Raw genomic sequence first — 18,488 nt, 5'->3', positions numbered from 1 at the left:
CAAGTTCTCAAGGCATTCAGTAGCTAAGAGATATTTTTTGAATATAAGTTCTGAAGCATGACCATGATCACCACTGGAGAAAAATCTACATAACGCACAGCAGCACTAGCAGTGCAGTGAGGGGGACTGCTCAGCACAACACTGCAGTGCCACAGACCTTTAGCAATCCTAATGAGGAGTGCTCATAAGCTAAAAAGTATTGTTGCTTCATGAATGTCAAAATCAATCTTAGATCAAATTTACAACCATACCTCTCATCTCGTTGCTCAATAACCCTTTCATAATTTCTGCGTAGCTGTGAAATTTCCTTTTCCATGTGTGAGGCTGCAGCACTAAGTCTGTCAACATGCAAATACTTTTCCTTTTCTTTATTCTCTAGCATCTCTTGTTCAACTTTGACATAATCATTTTTGATGAACTCTTTCATTCTCTCATTCTTTTTAATCTTCAAATAGTTCTCCTGCAATTTTCTTTAATGTAACAGAAATGTGGGAATATTTTTAGTTCTTTCAATTTGAAACCAATTTCAGCAATTAAAAGCAGAGCTTAAATGTATATCTCAAGCCCACAAGGGCTCCTCTATGTCTGTGCTTCACAGAAGCTTTATGAGAAGAAGAAAGACATTCTGAGAGCAGGTTTTTTTGCAAGTTCTTTCCAGCTTGAAAACAACTGGATTCTGGCACAAGAAAAATGCTATGCAGGGAGCATTGCACTTAGGAATGCTTTTACATTTGCACTTACAGCTTTTTTATTCTCTACTAGGTAGCCCAAGTAGCCATAAATAATAAAGTTTAAGAGCATATACAAAAACTGTAATGAAAAGTCTTAATGTGTCAAAATCCTGCCATTCTATTTAAAAAACAATATTTAAATTATTTTGTGGTTGCAACTCAAAGTTCTTCAAAGCTATTGTTTATAAAACAGTGTGTCACAATATTAACACAAGAAAAAAATTATTAGATTGCCCATTATTATTTCATCTGCCCATTTGACAGATGAAAAAAGAAACTAAAACATAGTGGGAGGTTAGTGACCAGATCACATAAAAATAAAGAACAGATATTATTTCCAGCATCCTTTTTGATCACTGGATGATGGCCCCTCATTTAAAAAACAGATTCTTGTCACCAAATGGAGTATTTACTATCTCACAGCACAGTATTTAGTGTTACTGCATTTGATCTGTGGTATCACTTCTGGATCAAGACACAAATTTATCTACACCAAGGTGATAGATATTCATGTCAACATGCAAAAGAGGTAGTGAAAGGAGAAGCAAAGTCTCCTGTTAAAGTACAGACCTGCAGATGAAATATCCTTCCCTCATGGGCTCCAGCATTAAATTGCTGATTTGCTGTATACAGGGCAGGGAGCTGCTTTCTTTCATTTCCCCCACATGTATAACACTTTGAGTACCACAGGGTATTACTGAATTTAATTAAACATCTGTAAGTCAAGTTTCAGACTGAAAGTACAACAGAATTGCAGAAATGCAATGTGTTTTAAATATTTTCTGAAAATTTCTTCCCTTACTTGGACTGATCCTTTATCCTACAAATAGCATAGGTTGCAGTGAAGTCAGTGGTACTGATACTAAAGTCTATTACTGGGATTTAAAATATTTTTCATAGGCAAGAGAGTTACTGAAAATTCAATACCTCTGACTAGTTTTAAATCTAGTTTTGCAGAGCCCAAAATATCTGTTGGATCTGTACTGAGTAGGGACATCAATTATAATATTTATATACTTCTGATATCTATACAAAATTTTTGTCTTATTAGCCTTTTCCCCACCTTCTTTCATCAACTGAGAAGGCCTCGAAATTTTTACAACAAAATGTCAGCTTGTACATCTTGACAAAATTGCTTCAATAACTGAAGTTCTACCTCTTTTTAAGCTATCTCTAGCATGACTTTGAAACCAAACTACTAGGAGATTCACAAAAATATCTAGTGTGTTTTTTTTCTGATTTAACAATTTCTTGGCACCAAATAATGAAGTTTTTGGAAAATTATGTTATTTTTAACTGAAAATTATGTTATTTGTAACTCAGATTTGGTTTTCCTGTTTTGCTTACCAAGTTGGCTATTCACTGTCTCCCTACTTGCCCAAGGACAGAATTCCAAGACATTGTAATTCTGTCTATATTGCAGAATTTCATCACTAGGATGACAAAAATATGGCAAAAAGATATCCTCACTAAATAATGGTCTAGGAATAAAGAGAGTCACAAGTATCAGCTGTTCTGCCTCATTATCTTTGCTGTGAATGTAACCTTTCATTTTGTCGAAGTTTGTTTGGAAATTGAAACCACACTTTATCTGAAATAAATGTTATGTAATAAACTTCAGTGTGAGTTTGAACCAAAATCCCCAATTTGATCTGATTTCATAATTAGACAGCCATATTCCTAGCTAGTGACTCATTTAATAGTGCCATGCACCCCTTCATCAGGGAATCATCTGTGTCAGACCTCCTTTTCTCTAAGGACAGCAGATATGAGTGCAAGGGTGATGCTTGCATTGAACAAAACAGCATGATAATGCAAAACCTGAGATCCAAACACTCTGATATAAAGGATGAGAAATGAGAGAGTAGCCAGACAAACTTCCAAACCACTTTCTGACAAGTACTGATGCCCAAGCTAGTTGCAGAGTGTTAGTGGAATAAGAAATTGGAACAGATTACAGAGGGGTGTTTCTAAATGCCTTTGTTTTAATCAGATTTAAAAAGTCAGGATAATAACTATCAAGGATGATATAGGCACAATTGAAGATGGAATAGATTCCCTCCTAAGATTTTTTCCAGTCTTAAATTTCTGTAATTGTGAACTACAGCATATTTTAAACTCACCTTTCTCTGGTCATAACAGCATGTCTTAAATTTTCTATATTATTTTCTAGCAATTTTACCCGGTGTTCACCTTCTTTTGCTTTCCACTGAGCAATACGCATCAAATCTATAGATTTGTCCTTTTCAATTTGCATAAGATCACACATCTTAGTAAATCCTTGGAGTCTGAAGAAATGAGATATGTGAAAGAAATAATTATTAGCATTTTATGCCTGCATTACTTGGATAAAATTTGCTTTAGAAGATTTTTTTGAAATAATGTATTGTTATTATTTTCTTACTCTTTTTCGTTTTCTTTTTTCATCTTTTTGCAGATGATTAGTTCACTATCCATTCTTTTCAGTTCTTTAACAAGATTTTGGAGTTGAATCTGAAATTCAAATAAAATTTAGTAAGCACTTTAGATATACTAAAGAAATGTCTTCAGTGAAATTACCCAGAACAACTCTTAGATGAGAAAAAGACAGTGAGAGGACATTATTATAAGAACTTTTTCTTATTATAATGGAACATTTTTATTACAACAACATAAAAAAGCACAGTTTTTCCATTTATATTAAGCTTACAATTACTATTAGTAATTGTAATTATTATTGCATAATTTGATGCTGCATCTTAAATGCTTGATTCACTCTATCTGGAGTTCCACTCTTTCTACTGATCAGCCTGTCAAGTCCATCATTATATAATTATATAGCATATGAAACATTGAAATTGTATCTTTACAAATAAAATTTCTTTCTTACTCAATTCTGACTTTTAAGCAGTCACTGATGTTTGAGCAGAATTGCATTCTGTTAAGTTTCTGGATCTTTTGATTCCAGCTGTGTTCAGTCCTCAATAGCCTGGACCATCAATCTTAAATTGAGAGGCCTTTTCTCCCCTCCCACTGGTATTGAGAGGGTTTTTTTGAGAGTTTTTTATTGAGAGTATTGAGAGTTTCCAGTGTTCTGGTGGAACTCCCCTCACTAGTAATTTAATTTCTCCCTATACCAGCTGGTATTTTGAACAATCTTCCAAATATATAATTTTTTACCTTGGCTTTCTGAACATCCCTGCATTTCAGTTGCTTCTCATCAGCTCTGAGCAAAGTCAGATGTGTAAGTGTGGATAACTCATTCCTGCATTTTTCCTGCTCTTTGAAAAGCAAGTGTTCTGCAGCAATGCATTCTTCTAACACGCGGGCATCTATTTCTGATATCGTTTCCTAGAGAAGATTAAATTTAAATCCCAATGCAACAATGTATCAGTGTTGGCAAACCCAAAGCTGGAAATACTTTGGGTTTCTCTGCAATGTAAACAAATATACAGACTACACAGATTTAAAACCTATAATAATTATTGCTTTAAAACACCATCCACAATCCCTGTAATAACATTTCAGAATATATTATCACCTAGGAGCATTTCTGTTCCTCAGTCTGACATCTCCCAGCTATTGTCCATTGGACAGAATGGATATTTACAGCTGTATAATCTGTAAGTAAGTTCAGTGCCATGGGCTCAGGAGGAGGTGATGGAAGCTCCCCAGGCTCCCCTGACTGCATGCCTGCCTGTGGCACACAAGGTGCATATCCCAGAGAATGCCAGGTAAGTACTGGAAGGCACATGTATCCAAATAAAAGCAGATCCCCACTCGATAATGTTAATAATTCAAACCAAACACATAAAGAAAATGGATGTAAGGGTAAGAAGACAGGAGGTTTGACCTTGGAGGTACCAAGGAGGTATGTCTGAAATAGATGGCTTCTTAGAAGGTCATTTATGTAGTGGCAAGTACTGATGCTCTTGTAACCCAGGTATCTGCATTGCCACACTCTGTATGGCTGTGCTGCATACAGACAGACATCTACAAATGACAGAACTGTGAAGATGAAAAATCTTAATGCACAAATGCTGAATTTTTATTGTTGCAACAAGACACGGTTTCATATCCAAAGGAAATGTGTAACAATATATTTCTAACTGCAGTGTCATCAACAACATTTAGAAAGAAGATTTGCTTTCTGCCTTCTATTAAATGGCCAGTAACATAAAAAATGTTTTTAAAAATGAAAGACAAGTGGTCTTTAAAACTGAAGAAATACCATTGCATTTTCTCACCAGAAAGCTGCAGATAGAAACTCCATTATTTTTTTTCTTCAAACAGTCCCTTTATTCTCATGATAGAAAACCAACTGTCAAAATGAAAAAATATGAGAAAGCAGAATTCAGCACCTGTTCAGCTAAATCTCTCTTGATCGTTTCAATCTCGTCCTGCAGTTCTTGTCGTCTTTCTAATAATGCTGCATTGTTCTTTGAGTTGATTTCTGCCTACAAAAATAAACCAAGCACATTATGATGCAAACAAAAAATGATGAAAATTTAAACTGCTGATACTGTGTTAGAAGTAGCGACACAAATTAAGAAATTAAATTTCTCCCTTCTTATAATTGCTAGTACAAGAATACTTAATTGAGTAGAGTTCCTCAGCAACTTACTGAAGTTTCTCAAATTTTTCATTCAAGAACTATGAACACTAAAGTTCATGTAAATTTAGAAGGTTTATGTTTTTCAGCAACTAAATTGTCATTAAAAAAATAAACACAGAGACAATATATAAAAATATAACCTAAATTAACAGAGGATTTTCAGAGTGAAATTCTGAGCTTACTAAAGGGAATAAAGAGTTCACATCAACATAAAATGGATATCACATTTTTTCTTTTTATCACTACATTAGGATTTTCATTAGACCCTAGAAAGTCAAATCTAATAACACAAACATTGATGTACTATTTTTTTATGTATGTTATGGTAAAATTCTATTCTAATCTATTCAGTCAGTTTTTAACAGTATTCTAACACAATTCTATTCTATTCTAATCCATTCAATCAGATTTTAACACTAAGTATGGGAAGGAATACATTAAAAACACTACCTCTGATTAAAATATATCTGATCAATCTCACTATAACTACTTACATGATATAACTTGTAAGACAAAAAGCTGTACTAGCCTCACTGTAATTAACTTCACTTAAAAATTCTTTATGGTTATAAGAAAGCAAGAAAAAAATGCATCAGTCTAACTATGATGGAATATATTGCCTCTGTTTAATTGATGGGGACAAACAATTTAGCAGGAACTGCTCACATAGGAAAAGGGATATTAATTTTTAAATAAAAGAGAGATTATTAGATATAAGGATGAATTTTGTTCAACAAGGGTGGTGAAACACTGGCCCAGGTTTCCCAGAGAGGTGGTTGATGCCCTATCTCTGGAAACATTCAACGCCAGGCTGGACTGAGGTCTGACTAATCTGATCTAGATGAAGGTGTCCCTGCCTACTGCAGGGGTTTGGACCAAATAACCTTTAAAGATCCATTCCAACCCAAATGATTTTAATTTCAAATCTGTAATTCATATGGATGGGAAAAAATTACATTGAACAACGCACCTGGAAGATATTCAAAGATAATCCTCACAACCCTGTGATATCTTGCTCAGATCTCAAGCAGATGTTAGAGTTCACTATAAATCAATACTGATAGGTAGATGTTTTGCACTTGTTATTTTCACTTCTGTGATAGTACTGTAAAATTAAATTCTGTTCATTTCCATTATGGCAAAGGGAAACAAGAGACACAGTACAGGTCAAAGTGAGGAGTTACTTTAGTTTCAGCTCTGAGATTTGATTTGACTTAGATTTACTAAAATGTTAGTAAAGCCTGTCCTAAGAAAGTGACTTTTGGTCTTGTGTAGGGATCAAAAATAACTTTCCTGTGAAGCATATATTAATTACCACTTCTGCTGTGTAAAAATAAAAAGCTCATATAAACATCTTTAATCTGTTAAGGTTCACATAGGACAGGGCTAAACTTAGGCACTTTAGGCTGTGTCTGTGCTGGCCTGAGCAAAGAGAAGGCCCAGATGGAGAGGAGCAGCAGCTCTGCCCCGGGCTGCAGGCAGCAGGACCAGCAGTTCTCTTTCACACACAATTCTGGTGTTTAGCAATAGCTGACCTTTCACAACGTACTAACGAGAAAAACACATTTGAAGGAAGTGTTCCTGTAATTTCCTTATTCTACAAAACCAGTCATTCTGCACTTAGCATATGATTCAAAAGAAGAAATTTGGGGAACCACACTGATGTACTGTTGCTTCTGCAATCACATATTTATACAAACAATTCATTCTTGTGATTTTTTTTTCATTTTGAATAACAATGAATAAATGTAAATCTGGGGGTTTAAGCAGTTAAAGAAATTTTATCTACCTAAAATGCTGGTTTTTATTTTTGCTTGGTGTGCTCCCAAGTCTTACAAATTAAAATTGTCCCAATATAGCAAAAGGCAAGCAGAATCAAGTTGGCCACTTGACTCTTCCTTCCTGCAGTACTGTATTTCAATGCAGAGAAGCAGTGATTTCAAATTTGCTCTTCTAACAGAGCAATCAAAAGGAATCAAAGAAAATATGGAGCATGGGAGGATGGGCTAAAACAACTCTATTGCTGTGGCTATTTGCATTAGAGTAGTGTCCTGCAGCTGCTGGTGTAAAATACTGATCAGAATTCCATTTCTGTCTCTCATGGCATTCCTTTTCCTTTACTCCTCATGATGATGCTTTTTGTAACACACATATAAGGTCTTGCCCTTCCACAGGTTAAAGGAATTGGGCTAGGATGGGTTTGGATCTCACCCCAGACTGTGAACTCTAACCACAGCTGCTGATGAGTTATGGCACTTGATTTTGGCATTACATGTTTTTAAACAATTGTTCAAACAAATGTTCCATCCAGGAACAGTTCCTCAATGGGAACACATGCAAAAATATCAACTCCCAGATTCTCTTAGCTGATACTGAACAGAAACTCTTTAAGCATTAAGATCAAAGTCTGGAATATGAGTCAGTCCTTTAATCATTATTCAAGGAAATTCAATACAAAACTTTGTTGTGTAGCTCCAGAGCTTTCCTCCCTTCTCCCAGGTGAGCTTATATTACAAGGTAATACACAAGTAAATTCAGGAGGAATTTCAAGGGAGACAAAAAATATTGTTCAACAATATTAAATATTATCAAGTAATAATTGGAGTTGTTTAAATAGCAAAGCTAAGTATATAAGAGATTTGATATGTATAGCTATTTTTTAAAACTTTACAGTTGTGTAAGACTCTTTTCTGCCCTGAATTGCTTAGAAGGACCAAGAAAAATTTGAAGGACAGTGTCAAGGTAGGAAACATCAATGCTGTGAAAAAACATTCACCTGACTAAACAAGATTAATTTTTTATGACTCAGAATTTAGACTGAGCAAGGAGCAAGTATAGGAGAAAATATATCTAGGAAAGAGAGAATGGAAGAACCAGTGATAAGAGAAAGAAAATATTAAAAAAGTGAATTTTTAAGAAATAATTGGAAGCGGAAAAGAAAGAAAATGCTTTGAATACACAAGCAGAATAGCACTTCCCTTTATCATTGTCAAAAGACTGAGTTAAACAGAAAAGAGTAATGCATTATTGAAAGAGGAATGGGTGAAATACTAAAGCAAGGAGGAAATGAGGAAGATGAAATAATGGTCTTCCCCCCTTTCTCTTGTAGGACTGTCAAGAGATTTCATAGAAATATTTCTTACAAGAAAATTTACAATCATTATGATCAATACATTCATACAAACCTCTGATTTGAGTCTTTTATGTGTTGCCTTATCTGCTTCCAAGGAATCCCAAATGCTTTTCAGTTGTAACTCTAGCTTTTTTAAACTTTTCAGTTCTTTATCTTTCTTTGTTTGATGGTGACTGAGAATATCTTGTTGATTTTTGTTCTCTGAGACACATTTATCTAAATTATTTTCCAGAATTTGTCTATACAGATAGACACAGAATTTTAGAAACAGGTAACTTAATCAAGACATGTGTGTAAACAGGCACAACTATTTTAATGGTTTTGAGTACCTCATTACTATGGCTCAGCAAGACAAACTTGTAAACTACATACAAAAATTACCTAAAAAAGTAGCATTTTTATAACTATAATCAATTATGTCAGTGAGGTCCCACAGTCTGTTCTAAATATGCTAAAAATATCAGTGAATCTAACACATATAGGAAGAAGAAAACATTTTTTAGTTTAAGTGAGCATTTCAAAATAAGATGCCATGGGCCTTCAATACAAAGCTTGAAAAGCAAGAGCATTGTTGCTGAGCACATGGCCAGAATTACAACTATACATCTCCCTCTGCAAAGGAGGAATCATTGGAAGCTTGCCTTCAACCTAACAGTTTATTTACTTTACCAAGTAAATATAAAATTGTAATTGAAGGAAAGACGATTGACCAATCCCCTTGAAATTCAGGACTACATGAGAGAAGACATCTATGAGCCTCATTTGAAAATGAAAATACTGAAATACTTCATTCTTCTTCAAATTACTTTCAGTGGGTTACACAGGAAAGAAAATGTGTGCACTAAAGAAAGAATCTCTCTAAAATATTTCACTTTTAAGAACAAAATCTCATAGGATTTTATCAAATGCTTATGCTTTTTGATGTTCTTCTTCAAGTCAGATCCTAAATTCCATATTCCAAATTTTTATATAAATATTTCGGAAGTGAAAACCAAGCCTGAACATTTGTAATTTGCACAGATTGTAGCATAAAACTTGAAAATAGAAGCAACAACAGAAAAAAGACAAACTTTTGAGAATAGAGAATCATTCAGTCTTTCCATATGGCTCATGCCTGTAACTCTAACCTGTCTGACAGGATGGCAAATTCCTTCTCTGCGTTAATTTCTAGTAATTTTGTCAAATTATTGCATTGTCGTTCATTCTTTTGTATCAAAGATTGTCTCTCATCCATTTCCTTCATTACATCTTTTTTTTCTTGCAAAATCTCTTCAGTCCTTTTTTCAGTGGCTTTCAGGGTGCTATTCAATTCTTCTATTTGGTCATTAAGGGCTTCATTCTGCTTCTCTGCATCACTGTGGATATATTTTAACAAAGCAGTAAGGGTTAAATTTTCCACATGCATATTTAAAAGACAAAATGTAAGTTGCCAGTTTTTGTGGACATACAAAATAGTTTCACAATAATATATGTCAAATGTTTTAAATCTGACAGTGAGAACCTTCAAATTCCAATATAGTCCAACAATAAATATGCAGATATAACCCCATGGGGTTATGGGACAGCTTAGCACCATGACAGTATTAAAAGAGTTCAAGGAAATTGATCTCTGCCAACATTGCTACATACATGGGTGTGACATTTCTAAACATTCTTCCTAAGAACTGGGAACTCTGGTTAGTTTATTCTCTGATGTGACACAAATATAAAGACTCATTTAAAAAATTCATTAATAGCAATCTGCACAATGTAGGTTTTAGAAATTGCTTTAGAATTGCTCTAACACTATAGGGCAAACTTCTCAGATTTATGATGGCAGAGTTGCATTAAGCAGAGTAGTGAGGAAAATGTAGAAGAAAACCATCATACAAGTTTTAAACCTGAGAAATTTACCAGTCAAACAGTTGATGTGTTATTACAGATAGGGACTGGAAGCAGGAGACAAACTTCAGTGTAACCCTGTGCATAAACAGGATACAAAACCCTCATTCATCTGGATGGCAATGGGACTGCTGGGATCTGTGGGTGACCTGGCTGAAACTGCACAGAGCTAATTTGATTTTACACTTAGAGAAACAGCACATGCCATGCTTCAGAGGAGAAGAACCCCAACTTCATGAGAGAGAGGAAGAAAAGGCTGGCTGCTGGCTTGCATTTCCCCTGATGAAGCATTAGAGACTGCAGCTCATGTCAGCACCTTACAGCAAAGCAGCTGTGACTCCACAGCTGGCACAGAAGGACTGAGGGAGAATGGGTTTGCAGCTCAGGCCACACTGTCAGCTGGGGAATTGTTAGTTTAAATGCTGATCCTAATTTTAATCAACAACCATCCTCAATCATTTCTATAACCAAGGGATGAGAAGAAGTCATACATATATATATATATTCATGTATATAGAATTATTTATTAAAAACATACATTTTTTTCTGTTTCAACTTCTCAGTTTCTTTTGCAAGTTGCTTTGGAACACCAAGGATCCTAACTAGCTCAGCCTAGTAACAAAACAGAAAGGTTTGATTAATAGCTTCAAAAGCTAATGAGTTTTCATAGCAGTAATATGAATTTAGAACTGCTGTGAAAATCAGTAGGAAACATTTTTTAACTGTTTGAGTTTTTCCCAGAGATTTGTAGCTCCTACTTTTAAAACTAAATATTGATGTTTACAATTTAAGTGTATCTTCAAGATAAAAATTATGCTTGAATATAATGAATACATCTTATTATGCTATTTATACCATGGAAGGAAGTAGACCCAGATATGTTTTTAACTCTCAGTGTAAATCTGTATTAACTGTAATCTGAGCAACCTAAAACAACACAACATAACCAAGATGTCTTTATAGAAACCACTTTTGAATCAAAATCATGACTCAGTATTTCCTACAGGAGCAGTAAGGATATGGCACAGCAGCATGTTTCATGCCTATTGGGAAATGGTCTAATATTTAATATAATGGCACAGTGAATTTGGAATGACAACACCCAGAAGATTCAGTGCTCCTCTGGGCAAAGCATGGACCCATACACACACATGCACACACACTCACAGATACATGGGCACAATTAGTTCTGTGTTACTTTTAAATAAGTATGCATCTCCTGAAGCTTTTTCATTTCTTCCTCATCTGTTAACATCATCTTTTCTTTGGATGAAACAGCTTCTTTTATTGACTCAATTTCTGCTTTCCTCTGGATTACTTCTTTGCTGAGCTCATCACAACTTTCTTTCAACTGTTGAACTTTATCATTTCTCTTTAAAAATGAAGTAAAAGACCAGATTAATTGTATTTTCCCTTTTACATTTTGCAGGTTTCTGATAACACAGACTCACTAACATTGAATGATGATAACATTTTTATTGACAAGATATGAAATGTATTTTTTTTACCAGATGAGTGTTTCTTCTCTCAATACTAACAGAATTTATTTCCAACAAAGCCACATATATTCCCCAGGACTTATGACTACAAATGCATTTTTCATGTTCACATCCTAGAACCAAAAACCTGCAGCTACCTTTACATGCAGTACCTATTTGCTGAATATAGTAAACATTTCCTTGGGTAAACAAAATTCCAGATCTTTTCTGAATCAGTTATTTACTAGTTATCAAAAATGAATGATCTAATATAGCCTATAGAATCTATTTCTTTTAAAATATATTTTCTATATATTCTATGTAAAATAAACTCTAGAAATGCACACTGAGAAAACATTTTCTGTGATTTTTTTATATGTTAGTTGTCAGAACATAAAACACTGCTTTTCTCATGTTTCATACTTACCTTTTCTTTTGACATTCTTTCATATTCATCTTCCAGAAGCTTTTTTTCTTCTCTCAAACTACAGTAAAAATCAAAGCAGAACTAAATATATTAGTAATAGAATAATCATTACTGTAATACAGTAAATGGTAAAAAAGTATGAAAGCCTATTCTGTGTTAGACTAAAACACACAGTGAATTAGCATGAAAGGTGCTCAGATTCAAAGCAAATTTGCTGACTAGTGACTGGGGCTCCTGAAGGACTGGGTATATCTATATGGAGGTGCACAAATCTTTTTCTACAGTGCACACATCTAAAAATTTGAACCTGATTTTTCTTAGACTGACTGCCTCCTGCAGGGGTGCATTCATGCCTCACTCACCCTTGGCTTTTACCAGTGGCACCCTACACCCACAGTTCCTCTCAACCTCAGAAAACAAAATGTTAACACAGAAATGTGGCAAAAGGAAAGAGGAGATGGGTAATAAATAGCCACAAAGACATCAAGTATCAAAGAAAGTGCAGCTGCTAGTGAGAAATCTTCTTCCTATGAATGTTTTCACATACACATTTACTCTTGAGACAAGTGTAACTGAAGCTCCTCAAATCTGGACTGGATCCTGTGAAAAAAAAGTCCTGAAAAGTGGCAGGGGTTATAGGCTAAGCCAAAGGAGTATGGTAGAAAAGTAAATTGAATAGTCACAGTGATCTTAACCTATATCCAAAATTGCAATTTAATTTCAGGCAACAATCGGGACAGGTGCTAAGTGAAGAAGGAAGAAAGGAAAAAACAGGAAAGCTCTTAGATCTTGTGGGTGTTTAGTAACACTGCCCTGAGAAAGGTGAAGGAATGATTATAAAAATGGAGCTCAGCCAACAAGCTTATTGGATTTACAATAGGGAGCTTCTTGGTAGCAGGTGGTAAATACTGCCAAATACAAAAAATGATTCCTTCTGAAGGTGCATCCCCAGGGCATGCCCAGAACAGTTGTGCTCCTGTGTAGGTAAATGGGCTACAGCAGTCTCTATGCCATCACAGCCAAACAACTTCCCTGAGTCCTCTGTCCCAGGTATAGCAAAGGATCAACTTCAGTGCTTAAATTTATAACTCCAGTAGGAGCACGTGCTGGTCAATGTTTGTTGAGACTCATGGCAGTCCGGTAAAATAAATAACTCTTTAAATTAGGGAAGAATTAAGAGGACACAACATAAAACAGTTGTGTCACTTGGAGCTATAACAATGGCAAGGGACTCCTGGGCATCCCCACCCACCCAAAGCAGCTGTTACAGTTACCTCATAATGTGGCTGATACAGAAAAGAGGCAGCTGATTGCTATTTCTTTTTTTTTTTCTTCTGAAACCTTCCAGCAGCAGTGCAAGACTTTGCATGGTGGTAGTGGTTCAGGTTTTAGAAAGTGTGTGGGCATGAGAACAGAGATCAGTCTCCCAGCAGCCAACCTCATGGAGCATCATCCCTAGGACCTTATGCCCAACCCTTCAGCAGGGCTGATTTAAGATTCCCTCCTCCATGCCACCACTCCCACTCTCTCAATAAACTCTTTCTTAAATTTGAGTCTTCCACCAAAAGGAGTGAAGCTTATACCTGGAAGTCTCAGGAAACATAATTCTAGTTAAGGAAAGGAAATAGTGAAAAAAAGAGAACTGGGTTGGTGGTGTTGCAATATAAACAGAACAAAACAACACAACATCTTTCCCATGAATTAGAAGCTCCAGCTCAGATGAAGAGCAATGAGAAAATAGACAGAGGGTAGATGTTGCTATACAGCATGTATGATATTTGTATGGGCAGACCACAAGTATGCCTCAACAGGGACTGGTAAAGACTAAAAACTAATTTGAATGCCAGCATTTGAACACACAGAGTGAACAAGTTTGCAAAACAAAAGCTTTTAAAGAAAAAGGTTGAATTTAAGTCAATCTTCCTCCAAAACGGATAAAATTAATTTAAAAAATTCAAAAATTCCAAAATCATATTACAAACCCATTTTGGCAGTACTTCTAATTGAACTCCTTGGGACTGGCATAATCACACTAAGGATAATAATGTCCACTTTGCACAAATATCCATAACTTTTGACTGCCACAAAATATTATTAAAAAAGTCCTGTGCAAAATGATTAAAGAGGTACTGCAGGGCTTGTGGTTAGTCTGTGCTGTGCCCTCCTTCACACTGGACGATCAAAAGAGCAATACCAAAGATCAGGAGGGAGAGCAAAGCTGACACTGTTTTCTTTTGTCACATTCCTCACTCATGAGGACAGATTCCTGTGGAACCATTCCAGTTTCACAACAAAGACTTTTCCATCCAGCAAAAGTAAAATGATTTGAACACTTGATTTTCTGTGACATAAACAAAGGCAACGGTGAATGACAAGGGCCAAGTTACCTAAACAGCTGGCAGACCAAGTACTTCCACACAAAAAACAGTGGAAGTGTGAAAAGAAAAAGTGGGTAAAAAGAAGTAAGTTAAATCTCTCCCTTTTGAGCAATGAGTTTGATCCAGCTGCCCAAAGCCAGAAGCCAGGCAGCCCTATGCTAGCATCCTTACTCCAGGGCTTCCTTACTGTCAGGGATAAAAACTGGGACCTCCAAAGGGCAGGTCATCTCAGTTTCCAGGTGACTGTTTTAGGGTGACATAAATTACCAGTTGAAGATAATATATATCTCTCTGTGGACTCTAAAGGGGAGGCAGGGTGATTAACACACATTTAGAAATCAAATAAGATTCTTCAAATAATTGAAGTTTAGTCTCTGATTTAACAGATGAACATAGAAGCTCAATGTAAGCATAGAAACTCAGGTTCTTCCATTTAGCATTTGAATCTTCTAATCTTTGTTATATGGATATCAACCTCATGACTGTTTTACTTAGACAGCAATTACAACAAACAAAACAGCTACAATTGGCATTAGGCATTTAAATTTCCCATTATTTTCTAGCCCTTCCCTGGTGGATGTATTTTTCAACATCATGTGGATTTTATTATTACCATTGTTATACCTCTAACGATACACACAATGGAAAGAAGATAAAACACTTAAGTCTAGGCATTAATGTGTGCAAATGTTTCTAACATTGCTCTTTTTATTTTCATGAAGCCTGATAACAGTACTGTCCGTGAAAAGCTGTCAGAAGTGCAGTTGTAATGAGTTAAGAAAAGGCAGTTGGAAAACTGGGTCATTAATAGAAATACATTCCAGATTTTTCCCTGAGAGACATTTACAGCTGCAAGCTGACACAGAAATAAAAAAATGAAGACGGAGAGATTAAGAAATGTAGGGGTAGTTGTCAACAGAAGTCCATTTCACTTCCTCAGCTCACAAAATAACCACATCACTGTTAGCATTAGAAGTCCCATCATGGAAGAAAGCGAACTCCTTCAGCTGCTGTCTCTCAGAGCTGGGATTACCTGGAAATCCCCAGAAGGAGTCTGGCACCTCACAACTCTAATCCAGTGACCACAGGTAGAAGTTATCCCAGCTGACAAGCTGCCAGCATGAGCTTCCTGTAAGGCTACGAGCTGTAATTAATTTGTAGGTACCAGAAAATGCAGTCACAAGACCAGCTGATAGCTTCAGCTGTGGTGTTATTTATTTTACTTATGGCATGTAATTCTTTACTAGAGAAGCTATGGATAATAGCTTAACTTTTCACTTTCTAATTATTGAGTGACTAATGCAGAAATAATTACAAGTGTTGAAATAGGTTTCCTTATTTGCAATGCTTCTACAAGGACAAAATCAGTTTTGCAATCCTGACTTGCATGCAGTTGCAGAGTGCTTCAGTGAGGAGCTGTTTTGATACCTGAACAAATCACTGTAAGAGCTGGAGATTGGACCTAGGCTTTCAAATAAAAGTTTTCAAGCATCAGGCACCTTTAATCTAAAACCTCTTGTTATAGATAAATTTAGTACAAATTAATTGCTTACTTTTAAATTAACTGTTTAGATGATATATTTAGATTTAATATTTATTATTTCTCAACAATAAACAACGGTTGATACCATTGTGTAACAAAGAAAACCAGCTCTTCTTTATTTTGTCTCATAAATCAGAACTCCAAGACTCACACAAACATTAAAGTAAAATGTCTCCTTAAGCCAGAACAAATCCTTGCTGATCACACTGATTCTTTCCTTCTTGTTCCACTAATTTGATTTTTTTGATCTATATTCTTACTTACTGAGGCTTCTTATCAATTATATGAAGAAGTTTCATGGCTCTGAATGCAATTTTAGCAGAACTGAGTGGAGATGACTCTTTTTCCCTTTACTTTATTACCCTTGCCAAGCACTTTTTAAGAGGAAGAATACTCCCAGAGTCAGCTCTGACTTTGGGATGGTGGCCCAAGCTTTACAAGCTCAGTAAAATCTTTCCAACCCTTGTTCTCCCCCTGAGCTCTCAGGCAGACACACCAGCAATGAGCCCAGTACATGCATAGGGCAGACCAGGCCACAAACTGGGAGAGGAGGCACATACCTACAGTGGGAACACACCCCAAACATGCAGTCACCCTCAGGATGACTTCCCTGACAGCTGAAGTGTGTCAAGAAATACACAGAATACCTCATGCACCTATTGAAATTATGAAAAAGTCACCAAATTCCTGAAAACCTGATGATACTTCAATGCTGAAACCAATTGAATTTATTCTGGAAATGCTGACTATTCATTGGAACAATAAAGAACTAAATCAGAAAATGAAACATCATCTTCAGCTGTTCAGAAAGGTCTGGAAAATTGTTTACAGAGGCAAGCAAAGAAGAAATTAAATAGGGATAGAAGAGTATGGAATATTAAGAGACCTTGAGACTTTTGCTAATGGTATATCTGTATGACTCCTCAAGTGAGAAATGTTGTCATTGTCAGATTTGAATCAGAGTTCAAAAAAGGTGCCAAGTACTCTTAGATACCAGAGAAAGTGAATTAAGGCAGGAAATAAAGTCATCAGAGATAAGAGGGATGCTTCAGAGAAATAAAGGTTTACAGAAACAGGGGAACAGAGATCTGCAGAACCAGGGAAACAAGATCAGATTTCTCACTTCCAGCTCAGCAGTATGTCTGAGTAGACATTCTAAAAAAAGGATAAAGCAGTAGATAAGAGACACAGATAAACCCTTCTAAACCTTTCCCCCTCCGTGTTCCCTGCCTGCTATACATACAAAAGTAAATAAACAACATGTTTGTTTTCAGATTGAACAGCCATTAGTCATAATTCCCAAAGAGAAATTTACTTGCAAGTGCCAAGCACAGCTGGGACTGTATTAACACAGTTGGACAGCAAGGGAAACTGTGTTCCAGAGAGATCAAGGGCCAAGAGAGGTTGGGCCATGACTTTTTATCCTGAGAAATTAAGAAAACCAAACAGCAACCTAACAGCAAACTTCTAATACTTTGGATGGAGCCTCCCTCCCCTCTGTGAAACTGTCCATGCACCAAATATTTCAGAAAACCTTGCTTTACTCTTTGGATAAAACAAACAAGCATATGGATCTTCATTTTACATCAGTGTTACTATTAGATCACCTGCTACTCACAACTCTATTCTGGACATTCACTCTTTCACAGGCACCAAACTCATCCCTTCATTACAAACATGTATTCACACAAATAATCTGGTTTTCTTCATAGTCCACTTCTCATTTCTTCACTACATTCACTCACCCATTCTTCACACATGTTGTGCTAGTCCTGTTCATTCTAGACTAGTCCAACTCAGAATCAGTATAATTTCTTGAATATTTCTGGAAATTCTCTCCCAGTAAGCAAATCCACATATAACCAAGGCACATCCACAACACACATAAGACCCAATGCTACCATCAGGCATGAAACAGATTCCAAACAGGGAACAATTAAATAATCTGTAGCTCCCGAGTTTGAAAAATTGATAAATTAAAAGGGCAAAGGGCTGTACAAAAGAGATCTATCAAACCATTCTGCAGCAGTGAAACAGATGCTCATTGTCTCATCCAATACAAGAACTGCAGGGCACTAAATGAAGCTGTAGGGGTCAGGTTAAAAAAGTAAGGAGGTGGCAGCTCTTACGTAGTTAATCTGTGGAACGCTTTGCCCAGCGTGTTGCAGTGTCAGAAGTTTGTTCTGGAGGAGACAGGAGAAGTTCAAAGGAATAGGGGTCAGCTGAGGACTCCCAAACACAGAAGACTCATGAATTTGGCTCATGAAATGCCCACACCACAAGAGGCTGGAGCTGCACTTTTGGTTTCCATTAGATAATGCAC

The 18,488-nt window shown here is 36.0% G+C and overlaps 1 protein-coding gene across 2 annotated transcripts in view; it reads right to left on the bottom strand.

Moving 5' to 3' along the window:
* The window catches only part of CCDC146 (coiled-coil domain containing 146), a 65,403-nt gene that overhangs the window by 11,415 nt on the left and 35,500 nt on the right, over positions 1-18,488 (bottom strand). Inside the window, exons 5-14 of one of the 2 annotated variants that reach the window (XM_077179125.1) lie at positions 12,245-12,302; positions 11,538-11,711; positions 10,878-10,951; positions 9,586-9,813; positions 8,511-8,697; positions 5,072-5,167; positions 3,891-4,061; positions 3,136-3,224; positions 2,855-3,019; positions 252-470 (exon numbers count right to left, since the gene is read on the bottom strand). In XM_077179125.1, coding sequence (XP_077035240.1) covers positions 252-470; positions 2,855-3,019; positions 3,136-3,224; positions 3,891-4,061; positions 5,072-5,167; positions 8,511-8,697; positions 9,586-9,813; positions 10,878-10,951; positions 11,538-11,711; positions 12,245-12,302 — 1,461 coding nt within the window. The remainder of the gene's footprint in view (positions 1-251; positions 471-2,854; positions 3,020-3,135; positions 3,225-3,890; positions 4,062-5,071; positions 5,168-8,510; positions 8,698-9,585; positions 9,814-10,877; positions 10,952-11,537; positions 11,712-12,244; positions 12,303-18,488) is intronic. The other variant, XM_077179126.1, reaches the window with a different exon arrangement.

The sequence above is a fragment of the Agelaius phoeniceus genome, chromosome 5 (assembly GCF_051311805.1).
Source record: "Agelaius phoeniceus isolate bAgePho1 chromosome 5, bAgePho1.hap1, whole genome shotgun sequence".
Classification (NCBI taxonomy): Eukaryota; Metazoa; Chordata; class Aves; order Passeriformes; family Icteridae; genus Agelaius; species Agelaius phoeniceus.
This window is presented reverse-complemented; position numbering and strand designations above follow the sequence as displayed.